Source organism: Arachis stenosperma, chromosome 8 (assembly GCF_014773155.1).
Source record: "Arachis stenosperma cultivar V10309 chromosome 8, arast.V10309.gnm1.PFL2, whole genome shotgun sequence".
In the NCBI taxonomy this organism is placed as follows: Eukaryota; Viridiplantae; Streptophyta; class Magnoliopsida; order Fabales; family Fabaceae; genus Arachis; species Arachis stenosperma.
Genome location: NC_080384.1, coordinates 16,252,501 through 16,277,316, shown reverse-complemented (window position 1 = coordinate 16,277,316; position 24,816 = coordinate 16,252,501). Strand labels below are relative to the sequence as shown.

General features: G+C 32.7%; 1 protein-coding gene across 2 annotated transcripts; it reads left to right on the top strand.

Annotated features, from left to right (window-relative positions):
- Nucleotides 1-14,650: 14,650 nt before the first annotated feature.
- Nucleotides 14,651-18,841, top strand: LOC130944853 (uncharacterized). Of its 2 annotated transcripts, none has more exons than XM_057873417.1 (10): nucleotides 14,651-14,982; nucleotides 15,110-15,620; nucleotides 15,721-15,818; nucleotides 16,665-16,749; nucleotides 16,845-16,919; nucleotides 17,029-17,145; nucleotides 17,238-17,372; nucleotides 18,021-18,142; nucleotides 18,279-18,348; nucleotides 18,483-18,841. In XM_057873417.1, the coding sequence occupies exons 1-10, from the start codon at nucleotides 14,813-14,815 to the stop codon at nucleotides 18,618-18,620; spliced, it is 1,521 nt and encodes a 506-aa protein (XP_057729400.1). In that variant the 5' UTR covers nucleotides 14,651-14,812; the 3' UTR covers nucleotides 18,621-18,841. The 2 variants fall into 2 exon arrangements, with proteins under 2 accessions (XP_057729400.1, XP_057729401.1); XM_057873418.1 differs by having other exon boundaries at nucleotides 14,652-14,982; nucleotides 17,056-17,145.
- Nucleotides 18,842-24,816: the final 5,975 nt, after the last annotated feature.

Below are 24,816 nucleotides of genomic sequence, written 5' to 3'. Positions count from 1 at the left end.
TGTGGGTTGGAAAAATTTTCAAGACAATTGATCATTACATCCTCGGATCATACAATCGATTCGGTTAACGAATACATATTTTCGAACTTTTCAGTTCGTGTCAATCAAATATTATATGCCATCCATGAAAAATTGTTCTCAAGCAGAAAAGTATCCCCACACAATTATATTGATCGAACAACTCTTACCATTCAATTGTTTTGAATAAATATTGACTAACTGACTAAGTTTGGGGGTTATCACTCATTGCATAGCCGATTTATAGATAGATATAACTATATCACTTTCTAATCTTTTTTATCCATCTTTATTTATTTATTTGTTTATCTATTTCATCTGTTCGATTATTTACAATCTTTCAATCTAACTTTTTTACTACCAATTTTTTTCTTTCTTTTTCAATCCAACAAGTTGAGTTTGGGGGCTGCTATAATCACAATTCCAATTTATAGGTAGGAAGCTCAACCTGTTTAATTGAAAACTTTCACATGTCAAATTTAGGGGCTATGTTCCGTTGGCTATAACCTGGCTCAGGTAAAACTATAAATTGGAATCTTCTTAGAACTAAATAAATAAACACGTGCTACTTAGGAGTACGTGGAGTACGTGCTTTGCTTTCCTAACGTGCTTATCTTAAGAAGTCAAACATCACTAAAGAGCAATTATCACATAATTAGGCTCACATTCTCAACCGCTCTACAATATTGGACCCACTAAGTAACCGCTTGTAGCACAACAATTCTATAAATATATCTACTCTTGACATGGAAGAGGTACAGTATTCATTCTGAATAATTTGATATTTATCTTTTATTCTTACTAACTTAAGCGTTGGAGTTCCTTTGCAGGTGCCCACCGTCGCCGTTTTTGGAGAAAACCGACGTATTATCTCTCTTATCCAAGGAAAAGCGAGTCCAAGCATCAGGAAAATGAGTTTATACCTTGGAGTCGGCTATCCACATAAGAACAGTACCAAAATTTGGTTCTTCCTGATAACAATGATCAACTCTTTCATTGTTATTTTTGCTTCTTCAAGTATAAATTAGATGTCCATTTTCACTCTTTCAATCTCTGTTGTCACTCTATTACCTGCATTTGAAAATTCACAGAAAAAATATGAGAGGATAATAATTTATATTTAAAAGATATCATTCTACTACCGTCAATTGTTTTTCCTGAATATACTCCGATGGTATAAACCATTTGAGTAGTTAATAAGATTTTTTTTTAAGCTCATGTATGAAATTGTGGTGGTTCAAAACCGTCACAATTTTTTTAAAAAAACATACATAAATTTGCGGCGGATTCAAAACTGCCGCAATTTTTTTTAAAATCCACTGACCAGAACTGCCGCAAAATCAATTATCTGATTTGCTACGGTTATACCAGCAGTTCATTAGAATCGCCACAAAATCAAATCTCTATACCCTAAACTGTAACATTTCTAAAACCGCCGGTATGTCGTTTTGCAGTGGTTCAAATCCATCAAAAAACCGCTGCTATTTACTGATATCTTTTAGTGTCCACACAAAGTCACCATTGTATTTTTCTATCTTTTTTTTTCATGAAAAGTCTTCTCTTCAAACCTCTCCCTATACTTTCTGTCTTTCTATAACAGCCAACATTATTAAGATTATCCCATTCAAACCAATGACATAATATTTCTTCCTGAACCTTTTCTCTATTGACTTCTTTATTCTCAAATATTTCTTCCTTACAAGTTTAACCACCTTTTGATTGCACTATCCATCAAAAAAGGCTTTAAGGTCAGCCAATCTATTTTAATTTAGTTCACCCATTTGCATAGCTTTTGTCCCCATCAAATCCACATAATTGCAATAGATAAATAGGTGATTTCTTTCTCAATAGCCTGCACACCTAACATACCGCCAGACTCGTTATGATTTATATATAGTGTTCAAATTTACTAATCTTCATCTTCCAAGGATTGTACTCCAAACCATGATTAAAGATGTGTTTCAATTCAGCTACTCCCAGATTTTTCTCCATTGCCACATTAATAAGGGACTTGATTGAAAAGTTTTCATCTTTCGAAAAACACCATATTGCTTCATCTTAAATACCTGAAATTAAGAAAATATTTTGTAACAAGTAATACAATTTTTCATAGTGTTTACATTTCCACTCAAAAAGATGTCTTTACTATTGTAAATTTCAACACCAAGATAAACTGTTTCAGAATCCACAATTTGCTATTATTTCGGTTTTGTTTGATGAAATTGCATAAAGTCTAGAAAATTTGTTTTTGATGCATAATTCTCCCACTCATGTATCCTCTCAAAATCTTGTTTTACACCCATCCCCCACACACATTCTGACCCCTTTTTCATGCAATATCCTTTAACCAGTTACATATTTTGACACCTTTAACCAGGGACAGCCATACGGGGGCGAGTGGAGGCCTTAGTCCCCAACTTTTTAAAAAAAAGATTAATAGTAATAAGTTATTAAGTACAATTTAATTTTTTAAAAATTTATTTAGTATTTAGTTTAATATAAATAAAAGTCTAATCTAACTTAAATATTAATAATTTTTAATATCTAAAAAGTAAGTAACAATATTAAAAAAATCTGAAAAGATATTATTATTAATATTTTTTAATTAAATAAAATTTCAAATCCCATAAAGTGGATTTTATTTTCTTCTTGTAAGCATCCTTTTTTATTCATTTGGTATTAATTCTCTCTGTTTCAACTACTACAACTGAGAGATCTTTTTCAGCTATGAATATTGTGAAGAATAACTTAAAAACAAAATGAAATATAAATTTCTTGCTAATTGTCTTTTAATTACATTGAAAAGAAAATTGCTGAAAAATTTGACACAGATTCTATTATCGATGAATTTTATGATACGAAGAATCGTCCACTTCATTAATAAAAAGTATATACATATTTTTTGTATTTTAAAATATATTCCCTATTGGTATATTTTTGTAATACATTTTACATTATATAATTTTTGCATAATTTTTTAATATTATATATGTTATTGCCTCCCCTCCCCCCGGTGATAATATTTCTGGACCCATCCGTGCCTTTAACTATGTCACTCCAAGGCCCATTAAATTTAGGTTCTTCATTTTTCATGACAGAATTTGATATATCACTATCATTACACGATGCCACAATGCACTTTCAAAGAGGTCTTGTCCTCCGTTGAAAATCTCAACCACATTTGTATGGCAAATACGAGGATGTGCTACTCATTGCTGTCGTTCAAGATGGTAATAACAATATGTCAATATTCTACCTATAGCGTTTGCATTCATAGAGTTTAAGTCTACCGAGTCATGATCATTTTCTCTCATAATTTTGAGATAGCACATGACTCCCTAACGGGGCCTTTTTATCATATCTAATAAATCTCAAGTCATAAGTGTTGCCCTTAATGTATTCAATAGTAGTTGGTATCCTCTAACAGCTCATTACGTTTATTGTATACATCACATGGCTTTCAATTTTCTGATCCGATTTAAATCAATAGAGGACAAGATGTATCTTATCAATGCAATGTATAGTTCAAACAAAGAGGAATGTGAATGGCATTTGGACACCTTGAGAGGATTATCAAAAAATATGTTGGGTAGCGTTTGTTTTTAAAGACAGAACAGAACATGACACTGAGACAGAGACAATAAGACGAAAACATTAAAAATTATTGTTTGTATATTATGTTTGGATACGATGTACAAGACACTAATGTAATGTTTAGTATTATGTTTGAATACACATGGACAAGACTAAAATATTATATAAAATGACTAAAATAGCCATGTGATTCCAAATTTTCTGCATCAAGTACAAACTAATTTAATAGAAAATGAGAGTAGAACTTGAAAAAAAATATTTGAAGGAGCAAAAAATTTTAATAAAAAATTATATAATAATATTTATATTAAAATAAAATTTATAAATATAATTATATAATTTTTAAATTTATTATTAATATGTAGGAATATATATGGTTAATATTAACAAAAAAATAAATCTGAATTCAATTAATAAAAAATTTTGTTTAGGTTAATAAGTTAAATTAATTTTAAATAAAAAATTAATTTTAAAAAAGAATTCATTTTTACATAAAAAAAAATTAGCTATTATACATAAAAATCTATTTTTATTTAGAAAATCAAATTTTTTATCTAAAAATTGATTTTTCTTTTCAGAAAGTTGATTTTTTTTAAATTATATAAAATCAATTACAACTTATAATTTTTTTAGTATTTTAAAAGATTAATTTTACCTTTGATAATATTTATCTTTTAAAATTCTAAAACTAATTATTTTTGTTATTATTTTTATTACAAATCAAATAATATAATACAATGTTAAAATGATATTGAAGTAAAAATAATAAGAAGGAATTAATTATCCAACCCAACAAAAAATTCTATAAAAAGAAAATAGTACTTGAAAAAAAAAGAACATAAAAATAGAGAAAGAACATGGAGAAGAAAGTAGGTTTTCTGAGAACAACGCAAATTAGAAAAAATAAGAAGGGATAACAGTAAAATAATAAAAAATATCTATGAACAAAAAGAAAAAAAACTCAAAAAAAATCCGTGTCCCTCTTTTAAATTTCGTGTCTATTATTGTCTTTCGTAAAAAAGTGAACATAAAATTATAAAAAACAGTCTCAAAGACAATATATTTAATGTCTTTGTCTCTACTTCTAAATACTTTTTAAAGATATATTGTCCATATCTCTGTCCTGTTTCTGAAAATAAACGCTATTTTAGAGACTTGGAATGGACTATAAAGTTTAGAAATGCCATATGGCTCCGGCATTGTGTTAGAGGTCATAAGTATAGTTACATGAGTTTTCAAAACTTGAAAGAATTTCAAAAATGTGCAAACAAACTCTCCTAATTATCCAAATTATTTCCAAATAAAATAAGAAGCATATCTCAACTTTACCTATATATATATGGTGAGTTCTGTGGTAGCATGGATAGTAGTGGCTAAGAATGCCCAATATTTGATCAGCCAATAATTTGAGGACAAGTGGCAAGAAGAATTTTGTGAATGTAGTGAATCAATGTTGCATTATGTAACTGGCTTTTAGATAAGTACGGTAACTTCAAAAAGTTTACCGCATGGACAATTATGTAATTTTACAGGTCAAACATCATTTATGCTAGGTGGGCCTATAAGTGTGTGGACAAAAACTAATCAAATTAAAAGCCTGTTTGGTTTCCAACCAAAAAAGATAAATAAATGAATTTTGGACTTTAGACATAAACCATATAATAATTTGTAGAGGCCAATATGGATGAAAACACCAAAATTAAAAAAAAGGTAATAATTTAACGTATTTTTTACCCTTTGAAAATTAAGATTAATTATGGTTATGGAGGTTCTCAATTTAGTGCCATTTGTTTTTTTCATAATTTTATATTACTATAATTCTGAAATGTCAAATATAAAATAATAATATATATGACGTATAAAATAATAAATTGTAAAATTCTATAATAATCAAGACTCTTTCGACGCTAACGAACTATCACTCAAATGGCATAATTTTTCCATACTCAATTAGAGATCATAGATTTAAATTTTTCTATTTTTGGAATATATATATATATATATATATAAAACCATGGATTCTATAATAATCAAAACTCTCATATTTTCAAAAGCATATAGAACTCATTTTTGATTTTATTCAAATAAACAAAAATTATTACCAAATTATTAATTTTATATAATTCTCATAAAAAATAATATTGTATTTTTTTATTTTATGTTTGATTTATTAAGTTATCTTTAGTTTCATTATTTTTTTAAGTTATCAATTAGTATTTTACTTAAATTCTCTAATTGTATCACATATTATTCTTTTCTATTATTATTATTCTTTGTATAGAAATAAACCCAAAAAAGAGTAATATTAAATTTTACATTTTTATGTATGAGAATATTATGGCTTATTATGTTTTAAAAAAACATCGTACCACATATAGAAAATTATAATTATATATTTATTTTTTATTTTATTTTCTTTTAATAGTATAAATTAGTCTATATTTTATGAAATTATATTATTTATTCAATTTTTTTTGTTTTTGGTAATTATCCATTGATAAATGTTAAATTAACGGTTATATTTATTATATTTTAATATATTCATTTTAAAAGCATTTGTTAAAAATATACTCATTAATTATATCATGTATTTTCTTCTTATTACAAATAAAAATATAATAAAAAACTAAGAGCAGCTAAATTCAAAGAATATTTAAAAGACTTTACTGTCGTTTGATTCACAGTATTTTAAATCATATATGGTAAAAAAAATGAGTTTTCAATATTTCATCCGCTTGTAATATTATATTAGTAGATATAAATCATCTCTTACTTAATAGGAAGCTCATTGTTTTTTTTTTTGTCATTTGGTGACAAAAAAAAAAACCAAACAGAAAAGAAAAGAAAAAAAATCCTAAAAGATTAACAAGATGTATGACGGTCTCGTTGAATACTCAACTCAAACTCCTTGTAAGGCACTACAAAATCGACATATAGAGAGTGTGATCTTATCACCATCTTTGTCATGGTGTCCGCTACGATTTTTACGTCTCTCAGAAACAGGCGAAAATTAATACGCCACTTCCAAATCATGATATAATCAATTTTAGAAATAATGAATTTTTTATACATAAAAAAATTTAAATATTTTAAGATGAAAAAATTAAAATAATAAAAAAATTAATTATCGTTAATTTTATGACTTTTATAAAATATATTTTATTATTTTAATTTAAGACTAATTAATTGTTTATTTTATTAAGTTATTACTGACTTTTTTTTTTCGTTTAGAAAATATTGATTCATAAGAGAAAAAAAACCTCACGTTACCTATTTTCCATCGTATTTCACAAACAATAAGCTTTAAATTAATTTGTAAAGAGAGATGGAAAATCAAATCATTTTAGTAGTAGTCACAAAAAAAAATCATTTTAGTAGCATTTTGTTAAAATTAAAATGTAACAATGATGTTAGAAACTTATTTTTGTAACCCATTTTTAAAAAAATACATATTCTTTAACAATTTATGGTTAAATTAAAATTGCAAAACTGATATAGCATTTACTAATAAGAAGTTGATAACAATAAGCTCATTTTTAACGGACAGTAAAACTAAATTACGAGAGACACTAAGTTAATTAGTAATTTTCATTCTTTTGTTTTCCTTTACTAGCAAAGTGAGCTTGAAACTAATTTCAAAAACTAAAGACAAATTCACATTGCCTGAACCTATCAGCTACTGAAATCCACGTTTTTCATCGCCCATGGACTCTCCGTCGGCCATACGGTGCCGTAGCCGCCGGATAAAAGCTAACCTCTTCCTTCAACTTTAATTTTTCTGTCGGCGTCACTCAGGTTACTGTAAGCCATGCTGATTCCTCCAACTTTAATTTTTCCGTCGGCATCGCTCAGGTTACTGTAAGCCATGTTGACGGTATTTTTTTGCCGGTGCACCTCCACTCCATCGCGGACTCGCATGCCTATTCTCGGAGTCGTTTTTTCAGATTGGACATTTGTTTTCTTATATGCCTCTGTTTCTTTTCTATTTCTCTATATTCGCCGCACTCTATATATAATTTATATTTTATATTAGTAATTTGACAAATCAAAATGTACTACCAAATTTGTTTTATTGTAACTAAAATAAAATTTTAATTTAACCTACAAAATTGACAAACTCCTTCTCCTGTTTTTTTTTTTTATCTTTTTCTCGCTTTTCTGTCATTCTCTAATTTTTTCTATTCTTTTGTTCTACAAAACATAAAATTAACAATATGATATAATTTAAATAAAAAATATAATTATATGCATATTTTTTTATTTAGCTTTAAATTTTTATTGGATATCTTTCTTATCTATGTTTTTACTTTCTACTATCAAATATTTATTATATATAATTTAAAAAAATACTAATATTGTTATTAAAAGTTAGAACCGATATAAATTTTTTATGCTAATATGTAATTATATTTATATATATATAGGGTGACAAATATTAATTTTAAATGGCAAATATAAAAATAAATTATTTTTATTTATGCAACAGACTTAATACCTAATCAAATATAAGAGTATACAAGTTAAATTCTTTCAAATTTTACATGACGAATATAAAAATTAATTATTAAATAAAAATTAAGTTCTTTTATATGAAAATAATAACTAAAGAATTGATTATTTATTTTTTTGTATCTATGGATCGGAGACCCTAGTCGTCGTATTCAAATGAGACTTTTATTCTTTACAACCTTTTTTGTAAAAGTAGTTGAATGCTATAATTTTTTTACGCATAATCAACAATATCAGGACCGACATAAGTTTGTGAGATTTATATTCTCTTAATGTTATTTTGGATAAAAATACTAGTCAAATTTAAATTAAGTCACACATGTATTTCCGTACAAATATATTAATTGTTAATTTCGGTGACTAATTTCAGTATACGAATAGTTTTTTTTATATAACATAATAAAAATAATTAAATTTTATATATATAAATTTAAGAAAACTATTAATAACTAATAATATCTTTCATGTTTGACAAATTAAGCTTAGCTTTACTTGATTAACTACTCGGTCTGTGTGGCAAGAATTTTCGGTTATTGTTATTTTATCTTTTTTGTTTTTCTTATCATAAATAAATTTGACTTTAACAAATTATATTTATGTAATACAAAAACTTTTAATATTGTTTGAATATTTAATAATATAAAAAATATTTAAGACACAACTAAATTAAATAAATAAAGAAAATCCCCGTACCCACTTTCCATTTGATGAGTCATCTTCGCTGCGAGTAACCCAATACTTGAGAGGTTTTTCGTCTCTTCCTTCTTTCAAAATAAAGCATCTTGAATATCAGTTACCTTATTTAGGATTTCTACATGAGAGTTTTTTCATGTGATACAATGATACATACTACATTAGATTTTTATGTAAAATTTTTAAAACTGATAGTGCATAATTTTATTTTAAGAAGATGATAATTGATACATCACTACTTGACCAATACGAAACAATTTATGTTTACTTGAATGGCTGAATGAGCCGGTCTAGTAACGATCTTTTTCATTTTCGTGAAAGGACCACTTATGGTCTTTCTAATTTAATATATTTACAATCCACATAGTCAAAATTAAGAGAGACCATTATTGATATTTATTTAAAAGGACCAATATAGAAATATATAAAGGAGAATGCCAAAAAGTCAGTATATTTAATAAGAAAAATATGTATATGAACGACAGCATGTATATGGTTGTTAGCAGCCCCAAATTTTTATAAAAGAATTAGTAATATTAATATAAAAGAATACATATAGTTTAATTGGTTTAAGTTTTTTTTTTTATAATAAATTTGTAAGATTAATTCTCATTTTTTGTATTTAATTATTCAATTATTTTTAATTTTAAATATTAATATTTTAAATTTAGATTTTAATAGACTTTTACAAATAAAAGATCTTATTAGCTTATTTATATAAATTAAAATCTCATTTTTATTATTATTTATTATGTTCATTATCAATACAATTTTATGATTTTAATGTTAAAATTAGTTATAGTAAAATGAATTTCTTTTATTTATGTAGTTATTTATTTTACCATAACATCTTTAACTTGGGTTTCAATATATAGACTTTTACAAATCAAAAGTTTTATTGGCATATTAATACAAATCAAAATTTTATTCTCATTATTATTTACGAGGAGTGCTAGGGTGGTAGAATTTGTGATATTTAACCATTAATTAGTCATCATATGTGTTTTTATTGGTGGAAGATGACATCTAATAATGTAAAATTACTCATTTTTCTTTTGATAGTTAATTGTGGTGCAGGTTATTAGAAAGAAGGACAATTAAAAGGTGACATTTTTGAAAAAATTTTAAAAAAATGAATTCGTTAAACCTCCAACACAAGATATGTGTTTAAATGTAAACAAAGCGATTATGTTTTGCTGTGTGAGCAAAAAGTATTTTTAGAAATTGAAACAAAATTTACAATCAAATGTTAACCTCCAAAAAAAATAAAAAACCAAATCTTCAACAAACAAGTCACGGATTACAGTAAAAGTTGTTTCTAATTTAAATACCAGAAAAAGTTAAAACGGGAAGAGTATACTGATAAAGATAAAGAGTGATATTAGATGTCCTAGGTAAAGAAAGGCCAGCTTCTAAGTTGGCATCAAAGCAAAATAAAAGCCATTGTTCCAAATGCCGTACAGTTCTCCTATTAACGAACGTGACTTGATAGGTTGTGAGAATGATGTGGTTGCAGGCAATGGAGACACAGGGACCGTCTAATCCGAGGCAGACTCTGAGCTTGAGGACACGTAGTCAGGGTGATTCAGGCGCCGATAATTTCTGAATGTTGAGGCCATGTTGCGATAACGTGCACGGAGTCGTTCAAGGGCGTTGCAGGTCTCGTAGTGGACGACGTTTTCCTCTTTTAACAAGTCCTGGTTGAAGTCATCAACGACCATGGCGTGCAACTCTAGCAGTTTTCTCAGCAAGGCCGCTGCAGCATCTTCCCGAGCAAGATGTTCATCGTGCGAATATCTCCCTGCGGCACTGCAAGAAGAATACTCTGAGGCGTTGGGAACGGCAACCAGAAATCTGTGAACAGTGCCCCTAGTGGCGGATTCGAACGTCTGCATGTGGTAGACAGGCGGAGGTTCATGTAGACTAGTACACACTTGACGGAGTGAGGTCTGGCGGCTCTTGTAAAGAGCCACATGACTCCAATCACGATCTGGAACGAATACGATCCCTGCATAGAAAGATGGGGTCAGACACGTCCTGCAGGTGCGAAATGGGGCTGTTGTTGTAGGTGGATGATGACAGAGACGTACCGTTTTCGTGCCGGTCCACTAGGCTCAATTGGCGAAGGACGTCATTCTGGTTGAAGGACCACGGATTGGTGTGGACGCTTGAGCCAGCACGTCGCCGCGCCGTACGCGCTTCACAAATAAGTGAACGGATGTGCTCCATGGAAGCTAATTCTTCGGCGGTTGCGGCAGGGTTGATTGGGTGCGACATGGCCAGCGTCTAGGGAATACAATGTGAGATCGAAGATATCTTTGGTGTAGTCTATAGGGTGCAACTTGAAGTATATATTGGCTCGAGATCCATCACCTCCACCACAGAGAATGTACAAATTTTATAAATTTAAATAAAATCAGAAATGAAAAAAAATTATCATATCTGAATTATGTGTAACAAAATTCAGATAAACATGAGTAAGATAATTATTTATAAACATTGTGTAAGTTTATGTTTTTATTTGTTTAACCAAATTAAATTTGGAACAAAGATTAAACATTTAATTCAAAGCAGTCTTTAAGTGTTAGCTCTGGTTCCGATTTTTATATTTAATTTTTAAAGTTATCTGTCAAATTATACCCTTTTTGAAGTTATTAATATATTAGTTTATTAAATTTTTTGGTTGTATCACATACTATTATTTTCTCTTGTTATTATTTTCTCTACATGTATTTGTTATTATCTTACCGCAATTAGTATATTGTCTTGTTCTTCTTTCCCAATTTTTTTGTATATCAGTTTTACCGTTACTTTATTTTGCATATTAATTAAACTATAGAAACAAAGAGAAAGAAAAAGTAACTAAAGCAGAGTAAAGAGACAAGGCAAAAAGAGATGACTAAGAAAAGAATGAAGGGTGATGCTAATGAAAGGAAAGAGATTATTATTTCATGTTGTATATAATGCGATCGTACTATATTAATAATATTAGTTGTCATAGCTAAAATAGTTTTTAATTTCATAAAATAGTTTTTCTAGGTCGTAATATTCTTAACATCGTCCATAATAAGTAGTTCTTTAACTTATATTATACATAAATTATCACATCCTTTTATGTTATGTTAAAAGTCTCGTGTTTTTTTATATCAGAGCATTATGGTTTATTATATTATTATATATTATTCTTATACCATAAACTTTAAGGTGACCTTTTGATTCTTCCTTTATTGCTTATTTTATTTTATCTTGGTCATTTAAATTAGCATGTATATTATCCATTTTTTTCTATTACTTATGTAATTTGTTTGCAATATTTTTTGTATTTCCAATCAATATTTACTGAAAAATCATATTTAAATCCGAAACCGTGTACGTCAAAAGTCGTTGCATTCATATTTTATAAAATTTTAGAAAAACAATAATTTTTTGTTTTTTTATACTTAGTTGAATGGCCAAATATAGATATATACTTGAGTTATTCCTCTTGAATAGAATGGAATTAAGCAAAATTATAGAGGTTGTAATTTGAAAAAACATATAAAGACAAACTTAAAAATTAATTTAAATACTGAATTGATGATTTTTTATAATACTATACTATAATTAATAGTAAATGCTAACCATTTAATATTGTATAGGACAATTTTAATGTATCTTTAAGTTTATCATATATGAAAATCAACTGTAAAACTAATGTTCTTATCTCAAGAAATTACGAAATACATTTATTCGTGGCATATTCCAATTAAATGATATTATAGATCAGAAATTTATATTATGATTTCATAATATTATTTTCTAAAAAAATACATATATGCATATCATAAATCTTTTATTTATGTATGTTATAAGTTGAGATTATTCAGAATATATACCATAGAGTACGTAGTGGGTACTAAACGGTACAGTTTGTTATATGGATAAGTATCTTTTTGGTTCTTAACATTTAGGGTTAGAATCTAAATTGGCCTTCAAATCAGATTCAGGAACACCAAATTAGATTAAACAACATCAAATTTAATAACAAAATCAACACACAAAAACAATAAAATCAAGAAATAAAAAATCAAATTTAAAAGGACATGTAAATATATACTTATTTTTTAATTTAGTTGAAGTAAGCCTATGAGCTTAATAAATCGTGAGATAAAATATTCTTCGTATCTCTTTATGGAAGAAAAATGAATGACTTGAGACATTGAAGGAAAAAAATATCATGAACCTACTTGTAAAATATAAAGTAAACGTGTTGGCTAAACCGTTTTAGCTACAGGAAGCCCTTTATGGGTTCTAAACATTTGACAGCGGTAAGAACACTAAACTAACCACAGATTATTGTTCTATTCCTATCTTTGTCTGTCATTTCTTTCCAGAGAACTTTAATTTATGGGATAAAAAATTGCGACAATTACTTCTTTAGTTTGGAAAGAAATATATGGAAAGGACTGGACAACACCTTTTTTTCCAGAATACGAGAATCGCCCAATCACAAATGGCATTACTTTTTCTCTTTTGTGGCCCGAATGAAAACAGTCCTTTACCCGGATTGAATAATGTCCACGATTGCGGGCTTTCGGTCATCAATTTTTAAAATGGTTGATTCATTTGTCACATATCCCACAGTAATTCACGCAAGTTTCATACTCCATTTTTCACAACTTTCTTCTGCTACCATGGCGGGGGACTCCTGTTGAATAAAGAAGCACCGGCGTTCCAAAAATTTTATTCTCCACTTCTCTGCATCGAATATAATTTTCTTGGGTCAGGGAAGCTGTCGTCAGAGAATATATTCTTGGCTACCATTAGTAGCTGACCATTGACAGGTATTCCCGAGTCTCTGAGTAGTCTATCTATCATTAATAAGGTTGCACACAGGCGTTGGCCATGTGTCGTTTGAATGAGCCTGAAAAACTTATTCCATTACATGAGTAAGCATGCGTCCACTGATGCTTTTAGACTTTTTACATCCTTTATACTTCAGCGAAACTAGTATTGGTGAGGACCCATTAGGGGTATAATTCATAAGTCATTGTATTCCTTTGAGTCAAATGGGGTACTTGTCCTGAGAGTATTGTATCATGTAGTATATATCAGACAAATTTTTTCATACAAACCACTAAAGCCAAATTTTCATCCTATGAATCCTACACAGGTTCCTAACTAATTTAATCATGTGTTTTCCCATATGTATGATGTAACCATTATAATACTGAAGAATTTATTGTAATTAGTATTCATTCACTTGGGATTATATATTCCTCTTAAACAGTTGGTTAATCTTGTTCTATTTTAAAGTTAGATGAGATCTAAACATATTAAGTAGCGAGTGTAAATATAATACAAAAAATTTTAAAATCGGTTTGTAAAATTTAAAATACGTTAATTAAGTAGAATTTAACCCTGACAATTAACAAGTAGGTTTTAACCTTAACTAAATAATCTTTTATTTTTTTGCTTTTTTTAAAAAAAAAAACAAAATATTCTTTTCTGTTAGACTATGATAAAAAAAATATAAAGTAATCTGAACTGGATACGTTAATATGTTAAATTATAATATATTGTAGCTCGGCCCAAATAGAATTTTTGTTGTTGGTTAATTTTTTTAATAGGGTCGCAGATAACCTTTTTGTTGGCCCAACTCCTCAGGCCTTGTCCGGTATTTTTATTTTAGGAAAGAACATAAACAAAACTACAAAAACATAGTAATGAAAAAAGATAGCCCAGCCTAAAAACTAAATAAAAATAAAGATGGGCCGTAACACCTTCATTTGGCTTCCAGAAGAAGTAGAATACGTGCAACCCAAATAGGAAATAAAAACCAAGCATATTCCCATCTTCTAATTTCACCTAGGGTTCAGTACCAACAAATGTTGGCATTACCAGGCCAGTTAAGATGAATTCGATGCAACAACTCCACTAGCCGCCGCACACACACTATATTCCATCGTAGTAGAAGCGGCCAAAGCCGTCGAAATTGAATGATGACGCCTATGCTGGTATGCAGGTTACGTGCACAATGGAGAACGAGATCGAGAAACTTGATGGGCCTGTTGACGTTTCCTCCTCCTCCGACGAGCTTCAGGAACGGGGAGCAACGACTTCTGTGTACAACACCAGACGACAAAAAACTTGCTTTAGCGAAACCCCAACCCTAGGGGTTTCGCAGAGGTAATTCTTGTCTCTTTATGTCGTCTACTTGCCTATTTCCATGTGTGTCGCATACGTTGCAATGTGGTTACGTTATAATTTATTTGTCTTTGCTGCGGGATTAGAATAGTAGTTTGTCCTTTTGTAGAAAGAAACACAGCAGCTGTCCTCGGCATGGAGGTATCGGCTTAAATATGGCTTCACAGTTTGAGCAGATCCAGCAACAGATAGAGGATTTAAAAGCTATAGTTGCGAAGCAGGGACAATTCAACCAGGATGTCCTCGCAACACTGCACCAGGCCATTGGTGAGACGGACGGATCGCCGATTGTGGGTAGCAATTCTCCGCACGCAATCCGGTCCAAGAACAGGGTTAAAACTACAACCGAACACGCTGCTAAGAGGGATCAGCCAAGGTTTAGAACATACAAACGGCGTAACTCCAAGACTGAAAGCAACACGAAGTCTGGTCTTAGGGGGAGGCGAAATCTGTTCCCGGCTTCGATGATTTCAACTGGATGCGACGATCCCCACAGCTCGTATGTCACCAATACGACCGTGAAGATTGCTCGGGCTCGAGCCCTTCAACAGAAGTTCATGCAACTGAGACACCTAGATAGCAATTTTATGGCAGAGGATCTTGGTAGTAAAATTCCCAAGGTTCGTTCGTTAAATATGGATGAGCTATTGGCATTGGTTATATTTAATGTGAATGATCGCTGCATGAGATTTGATTTTACTCGTTGATGTCAATGTCCAGGGTATGCCGGTCTCATTTCAACCTACTCCAGACATGGAGATAAATGGATTACACCTAGCTACCGCATCCTACATCTTTAATACTGCGTTGGATCCAGAGTGAGTATTGGTTGAAACGAAATTACTGCTTGTGACTGTATGATTGACACAGTGGCATACGATATTTTCTTGACTCTCGCTAGGATTATGGTGTGGTTTTGATTGAGTTTTGGTATGCCAAAATAAAAAGAAGAAATGATAATTTTCGTTTGCTATAGGAAAGATATGTAACCAAACGAGACTTTTTCTGTGGTAAAGAGAATAAATAAAGAAATTCAATTCTTAAAGGTAAGAGAATGCGAGATAAAGATAGCCAATCCACAACTGCAAGTTTCATTCATTTACTTATTGAGTACACATATACAAAATAAAATTAATTTCTGAATAACAAATTAATTTCTGAATGATAAATAAATTCTCCTACTCTATATAAGGCAGGAATGGGGAAAACTAGCTAATCACAACAACGAAGTATAAGTGTTTATTACAAATACCTGACGTATCGACAGAAGCCATTACTAAGTTATTAGTTAAAACTATTGAATATAAATATTGATTTATATTTTGTCGTATGGCTTTTTTCTCATTTCCCGGACCTGATTTGTTTTTCCACAATATAATAGATTAATAGTACCTTCTTATTATTAATTTTTAGGATCTGTTCACTTTGTTGGCATGTTCGTATTTCTTTTTGTATTTCCTTATAATTGTTATTTTCCTTACTTAGCCGTTTGTTACCATTATTTTTTTTCTGGTTTTCTTCCCTTATTTAATCATGTTCGTAAACCCTTACTAACTCTGTATAACCAAATTTTGACACTAATAATTGATATTTTACGAGTCACGTGATTAGTATAAATGTTATAAGTATGGGCAGCTATTTAAGGGCCCTTCCACTTTGTTTAGGGAGATACTTGTTCCGAATTCACACTGTGCCATGACGCGCAAGGCCCTTAGGACTTTAGAGCCGGGTAGGCAAGTAATTGACGATGTACGTCACACATCTCTAACTATCTAAACTGAATGCCGATTATCTTTTGAAGACCCGTCGCTTTCATTCAAATGTCCATGTTTTGTTATACACAGGTGCTGATTCTGCTGGCAAGGATGCTTGCCTTAGACTCCACAAGGCTGCAATGGTACCTGCCGACCACCTTTACGGTTAGTTTTTGAACCCTTGTTTTGGTTTTCCTCGGAAATGTTCGCTGTTTTTATAGCCAAAACACTTGAATCCCGGTAAGCAATGACGTTTTTAACTCGGTAACAATAGCGGTGTTGTTATATTTTCACTCTGCAGCAAATAGCTACCGGACGAGGACCTATACCGGAGGCAACAATTTCTGCCATAAGAAAGGACTTCATGGGTTACGCCGATGAAGTCCTAAAGGTATGCACACATACTAATTTTGTTACACGATGCTCTCATGTAACCTTCGATGATATCTTAATGCACATTTTGTTACCACTTACATGAGTCAGATTTACTGCCCAATGTGGTGCGACAACCACTGGTTTCTTGTTGTTGTCGACCTTGCAAGACATCGACTTATTTATCTTGACTCACTGAGGTCCCCAACGGCCAGCTCAAAGAGACGTCGCCTGATTAGGAAATTGGTAATCTTCTTATTCGGAAACGGCCAATTACCATAGCTGGTCATATAGTTTGACGAACAACATTCTGAAAATAGTTGTATGTGTTTGCCATGCATGTGCTTTTATTATTTAACTGTAATTGAAAGGACTCTACTATGACCGAATGTGCTGTATGAATCTGATTTTTGCATTTTATTTCTTTGAGAATTATATAATGTACAACAGTGAATCAGTTATCATACCACCTCTGGGATTCTGTCCCTTCACATGATTTATATTCTAGTAATACTTGGTTCCCAAATTATGGCTAATAGCAGGCCTATGGTGAGTCACATGTAGCATGGGAATATTGCATTGTGTTTTTACTTGTCATATTAAATGTTTAACTATTGGGTTCTTTCATTTCCTGGGATTGGTATGCGTATACCACATATTACCTTCAGCAACTTTGTATTAAGGTCAATATGATTTTCTGGAATTTTCATTTTCAGTCTTATTTTCGTGCAAACTGACGACTCTTTTCTTGAATATCAACATTAAGGTTTCTCACGCAAACCATTTGTATAATTTTGGTTATTAGTTTCATGTTGTGGTAGTAATAATATTCTCACAACATAAATGTTGCTGATAGTTATTTGCTAACAAGAATGCACTATTTTTATGCCACAGGCAATCTTTCTGGATGACCTTTTGGATGACCGTGCTTGGTATGCTAATGAAGACACGGATAAAATTGAATGCAGTGAGTTCGAGATTACGGAGCCGAACGTTGCCCAACAACTTCCAGAAAGGTGATTGATTTAGAGAACAACTTTTTAATTCCGTGATTGCAACTGTTGCCAAATTTCATTTGTTTCTGAAATCTTGATAGCTGATTCCTTACATGGTCTTAATTTTCTTCTTTAACGGGGCTATGAACCCGACCAGCAATGACTGTGGCGTGTTTGTGGCACAGTGGATGATCATGTACCACTTATTCTACGATTACGATGTTGAGGTATAATTTGGGCTTACGTGCTTTCAAACCTTATAAATTAACATACTTCCACTTTATCGTAGTAGAAACCTTCGTTTGATCTATGAATGCACTACTCGGCGTAGTAACCTATGCGTGTGTTTACCTTGTCGCAGACATTTCAGTTGGTAACAGACTACAGTCGAATGCGCCTTGCAATCGATATGGTACTAAAGTATCACAACGAGAACAGAATGGAAACCATTGAAGCCGCTCTGAGATATTGGCGGAGTTTCTCAACCGCCCCATCATAGCAACCTAGGAGGCAGGCTTAGCCTAAGATACCAGTTTTTTTTGGTAGAGGCACACAACCAACTTGCACTACTAAGTGCATTATTTTGTAAAATGAGGTGTATCCCCAATTTGGAGGTTAACGCTGTTATTATGTTTGTGATGCCAATTACATGATGCTTATTATGTTAATTAAATTATCTACAACTGGATGAAATGCAGAAGGAACAGACTAAATTTTTAAGTTTCTCTTGTTCTATTCATTCATGATGGATTTCCAGTTGAACACTCTTTTCGTGACGCTTGTCACCGTGCATGTTCTTCTAGTGTATAATATATCACAATTTGAAATGCTCGAAAGCTGATAGAATATTTGACTTGCTAGAAAGCATTGTAATTTTTTCTTTCAAAGAGTGATTTGCATAAAGTTGAGAGAATATTTGATATGCTAGAAATCATTGTAATTTCTTCTTTCAAAGACTGATTTGCATAACATTAATCATTAGGCTAAGTATTATGCCTAAATCTTCTTTGTGTGTTCATTTTTTAAATACTTTGCTCAGCAAAACATGTGGAATAATGTGAATCCCTAAACAGGTTATCGACAATTTCCCTTTCATTTAATAATGAAAATGATGGCTACGTAGCTATGTTAAACATTGAATTAATCATACATAAAAATTCGTATCATGGTAGACTTCTCTTAACCTAAAAGACTTAATTAAAGTTGGATTACAGTTTAGTTTGATAATAACATATTACTATAACTTCACTAAACGAAAGTGGTCCATCTGAAAACAAAGAAGAAATTTCTATAGTAGCATTCGTGTCTGATAAAATTATAATTACATGGAATCACTATCATTGAAGCACCATAGAAATTCCCGGAATGGAATTTCCACAATCTGTTGCATCGATTAAATCTAAGATCACAGTCCAAGAGCGACAACATGAATGGAATAAATTATATGCACTTAGCACCAACAATCTTGGTTCACACAAGTCTCATTCATTAGTAAAAGACCACATAAGAACAATTTTCACAGTAGAAAAGACTACCATAATAAGGTCTAATCCTATCAACTAAACTAGAATGTCCAAAATAAATAACCAAAAGTTAAGTAGATGTAACTCTATCCTAATGAGGTGAACAATTCATTCTCACACAGTCATGGCCATCGAAGTAATTTCATCGTGACCTCTTTCCGGAAGAATCAACTCCCCTATGGCTAGGTCTACCATCCTGCAAAATCATATTTCTTCCATCAAATCAATTCTTGGAGTTAAATCTAAAAAATTGCACCACAATTATTATCAAATAAGTAATAAGTACATCGTGAAGCATAACCACATGCGGCGAAAAAAACAAACGACAATGCTAGAAATAAACCAACACATACAAACCTAATTGTCGACATCGTCGTACATGGCACGGCAATTTCTTCGATCATGGCCTAATCCGAAGCACCGCCGGCAACGCCTCCCTTTATTGCTGTTCGTGCTCCCGCGAGGTGCACCCTTCGACCTGATAACCTTTGGGTCACGAATGTGGCTTTGATCCGCTGTTGGTTGAACGCGACGCCCACTTTGTCCGACGACACAAAGAGATTCAAACTCCCTCGACATTCTTACAACTTCCGTCATAGCAATGTTGTATGTTTCGGTCCTTTGCGCAGCTTGAAAACTGGTGGACGAAATTGTGATCACTATGTTCTTCTATCTTTTGAGCTTTAGTATGAATATACCCTTAGGGCACTGTTTATTTTCTTAACTTGAATTCACAACTCCGTTCAACTAACCAGCAAGTGTACTGGGTCGTCCAAGTAATAACCTTACGTGAGTAAGGGTCGAATCCACAGAGATTGTTGGTATGAAGTAAGCTATGGTCACCTTGCAAATCTCAGTTAGGCGGATTAAAAAGGTAATAGTGATAATTGGATTGTTAAATAAAAAGGAATAATAAAAGGGATAGAAATACTTATGTAAATCAAGAGTGGGAATTTCAGATAAGCGGAATGGAGATGCTGCAGAGCTCTCGGACGCCTGCCCTCCTATTGCTTCTACTCAATCCTTCTTACTCCTTTCCATGGCAAGCTTTGTGTAGGGCATCACCGTTGTCAGTGGCTACATCCCATCCTCGCAGTGAAAGTTAATGCTCACGCACTCTGTCACAGTACGGCCAATCACCGGTTGGTTCCCTCCCCTACTGGAATAGAATCCCTCTTTTGCGTCTGTCACTAACGCCCAGCAGGTTACAGGTTTGAAGCTCGTCACAGTCATTCAATCCTAGAATCCTACTCGGAATACCATAGACAAGGTTTAGACTTTCCGGATCCTCATGAATGCCGCCATCTATCTAACTTATACCACGAAGATTCTGTTGGGGAATCTAAGAGATACACATTCAAGCCTTGTTGCATGTAGAACGGAAGTGGTTGTCAATCACGTGTGTTCATAGGCGAGAATAATAATGAGGGTTATCTAACTCATCATCATTCATCATGTTCTTGAGTACGAATGAATATCTTGGAATAAGAATAAGATAGAGAATTGAATAAGAGAAAATAGAACTTCATTAATCTTTGAGGTACAGCAGAGCTCCACACCCTTAATCTATGGTGTGCAGAAACTCCACCGTTGAAAATACATAAGTGAAAGAGGTCCAGGCATGGCCGAATGGCCAGCCCCCTAAACGTGATCAATAATCTCTTAGGATGAAGAATAAAACAAAACTGAGACCAAAGATGTCTAATACAATAGATAGATGTCCTATATATATTAGACTAGCTACTAGGGTTTACATGAGTAAGTAATTGATGCATAAATCCACTTCCGGGGCCCACTTGGGGTGTGCTTGGGCTGAGCTTGATCAATACACGAGCAGAGGCTTCTCTTGGAGTTGAATTTCGAGTTATGATGTGTTTTGGGCGTTCAACTCCGGATCATGACGTTTTTCTGGCGTTTAACTCCAGAAAGGAGCGTATACTTGGCGTTCAACGCCAAGTTGCGTCGTCATTCTTCGAATAAAGTATGGACTATTATATATTGCTGGAAAGCCCTGGATGTCTACTTTCCAACGCCGTTGAGAGCGCGCCAATTGAAGGTCTGTAGCTCCAGAAAATCCATTTCGAGTGCAGGGAGGTCAGAATCCAACAGCATCAGCAGTCCTTTTGTCAGCCTTTTTCGGAGTTTTGCTCAAATCCCTCAATTTCAGTCAGAATTTACCTGAAATCACAGAAAAACACACAAACTCATAGTAAAGTCCAGAAATGTGAATTTAACATAAAAACTAATGAAAACATCCCTAAAAGTAGCTTAATCATCTTAAAAACTATATAAAAACAATGCCAAAAAGCGTATAAATTATCCGCTCATCACAACACCAAACTTAAATTGTTGCTTGTCCCCAAGCAACTGAAAATCAAATAGGATAAAAAGAAGAGAATATACTATAAAGTCCAAAATATCAATGAATATTAATTTAATTACATGAGCGGGACTTGTAGCTTTTTGCTTCTGAACAGTTTTGGCATCTCACTTTTTCCTTTGAAGTTCAGAGTGATTGGCATCTTTAGGAACTTAGAATTTCAGATAGTGTTATTGACTTTCCTAGTTTAAGCATGTTGATTCTTGAACACAGCTACTTATGAGTCTTGGCTGTGGCCCTAAGCACTTTGTCTTCCAGTATTACCACCGGATACACAAATGCCACAGACACATAACTGGGTGAACCTTTTCAGATTGTGACTTAGCTTTGCTAGAGTCCCCAGTTAGTGGTGTCCAGAGCTCTTAAGCACACTCTTTTGCCTTGGATCACGACTTTAACCACTCAGTCTCAAGCTTTTCACTTGGACCTTCATGACACAAGCACATGGTTAGGGACAGCTTGATTTAGCCGCTTAGGCCTGGATGTAATTTCCTTGGGCCCTCCTATCCATTGATGCTCAAAGCCTTGGATCCTTTCTACCCTTGCCTTTTGGTTTTAAGGGCTATTGGCTTTTTCTATTGCTCCTTCTTTTTCTATATACTCTTTTTAGATATATTTATTATTTTTTTTTCACTGCTTTTTCTTGCTTCAAGAATCAATTTCATGATTTTTCAGATCATCAATAACATTTCTCTTTGTTCATCATTCTTTCAAGAGCCAACAATTTTAACACTCATAAACAACAATATCCAAAGACATATGCACTGTTCATTCATTCATTCAGAAAACAAAAGCATTGTCACCACATCAATATAATTAAACTAAATTCAATAATAATTTCGAAAATTATGTACTTCTTGTTCTTTTGAATTAAAACATTTTTCTTTTAAGAGAGGTGAAGGACTAATGGATTTTATTCATAGCTTTAAGGCATGGTTACATACTAATGATCATGAAATAAAGACACAAAACATAAATAAACACAATAATTAAAAACCGAAAACAGAAAGAAATAAAGAACAAGGAATGAATCCACCTCTAGTGGCGTCTTCTTCTTGAAGGACCAATGATGTTCTTCAACTCTTCTATGTCCCTTCCTTGCCTTTGTTGCTCCTCCCTCATTGCTCTTTGATCTTCTCTTATTTCTTGGAGAGTGAGGGCGTGTTCATGGTGTTCCACCCTTAGTTGTTCCACATTATGGCTCAAATCTTCCAAGGAGGTATTAAGTTGCTCCCAATAGTTGTTGGGAGGAAAGTGCATTTGAGGCAATTGTTGATGGTGAACTTCCTCTTGTTCTCCTTGGGGGCTGTGAGGAACTTCCCTTGTTTGCTCCATTCTTTTCTTGGTGATGGGCTTGTCTTCTTCAATGGAGACATCTCCATCTATGATAACTCCGGCTGAATAACATAGATGGCATATGAGGTGAGGGAAGGCTAGCCGTGCCATGTATGAAGGCTTGTCAGCTATTTTGTAGAGTTCATTGGATATGACTTCATGAACCTCTACCTCCTCTCCAATCATGATGCTATGAATCATGATGGCCTGATCCACAGTAACTTCAGATCGGTTGCTTGTAGGGATGATGGATCTTTGGATGAACTCCAACCATCCTCTAGCTACAGGCTTGAGGTCCAGTCTTCTTAGTTGGACTGGATTGCCTTTGGAGTCTACTCTCCATTGGGCGCCTTCCACACAAATGTCCCTAAGGACTTGGTCCAACCTTTGATCAAAGTTGACCCTTCTAGTGTAGGGGTGTTCATCACCTTGCATCATAGGCAAATGAAACGCCAACCTCACATTTTCCGGACTAAAATCCAAGTATTTCCCCCTAACCATTGTGAGATAGTTCTTTGGATTTGGGTTCATACTTTGATCATGGTTTCTAGTGATCCATGCATTGGCATAGAACTCTTGAACCATTAAAATTCCAACTTGTTGTATGGGGTTGGCTATGACTTCCCAACCTCTTCTTTGAACTTCATGTCGGATTTCCGGATACTCATTCTTCTTGAGTTTGAAAGGGACCTCATGGATCACTTTCTTCTTTGCCACAACATCATAGAAGTGGTCTTGGTGGCTCTTGGAGATGAATCTCTCCTTCTCCCATGACTCGGAAGTGGAAGCTTTTGCCTTCCCTTTTCCTTTTCTTGAGGAAACTCCGGCCTTGGGTGCCATTGATGGTGAATGAAAAATAAAAAGCTTAGGCTTTTTACCACACCAAACTTAAAGTTTGCTCGCCCTCGAGCAAGAAAGAAAAGAAGAGTAGAAGAAGAAGAAGAGAATAGTGGAAGAGAAGGAGAAGGGTGGTTTCGGCTATATGGGAGAAGAAGGTGTTTGTGTTGTGGGAAAATGATGAAGAATGGAAGAGTCTTTATAGGGAGGGGGGAGGGTATAGGTTCGGCCAATTTGGGTGGGAATGGGTGGGAAATTAAATTTGAAAGTAGTGGGGGTAGGTGGGGTGTATGGGGAAGAGGAGGTTGATGTGAATGGTGAATGGGGTAATTGGGAAGAGGAATTGAGGTGATAGGTGAAGGTTTTTTTTTGGGAAGTGTGACATTGAAAATGAGATTTGGATTAGAAGAGTGTGATTAGGATTAAAAGAAAGGGTAGGTGAGGATCCTGTGGGGTCCACAGATCCTGAGGTGGGGATCCTGTGGGGTCCACAGATCCTGAGGTGAAAACAAATACCATTCCTTCACCATATAGGCATGTAACATGCCTTCATGCATCATTCTGGCGTTCAAACGCCCATTGATGCACGTTCTGGGCGTTAAACGCCCATGTTATGCATG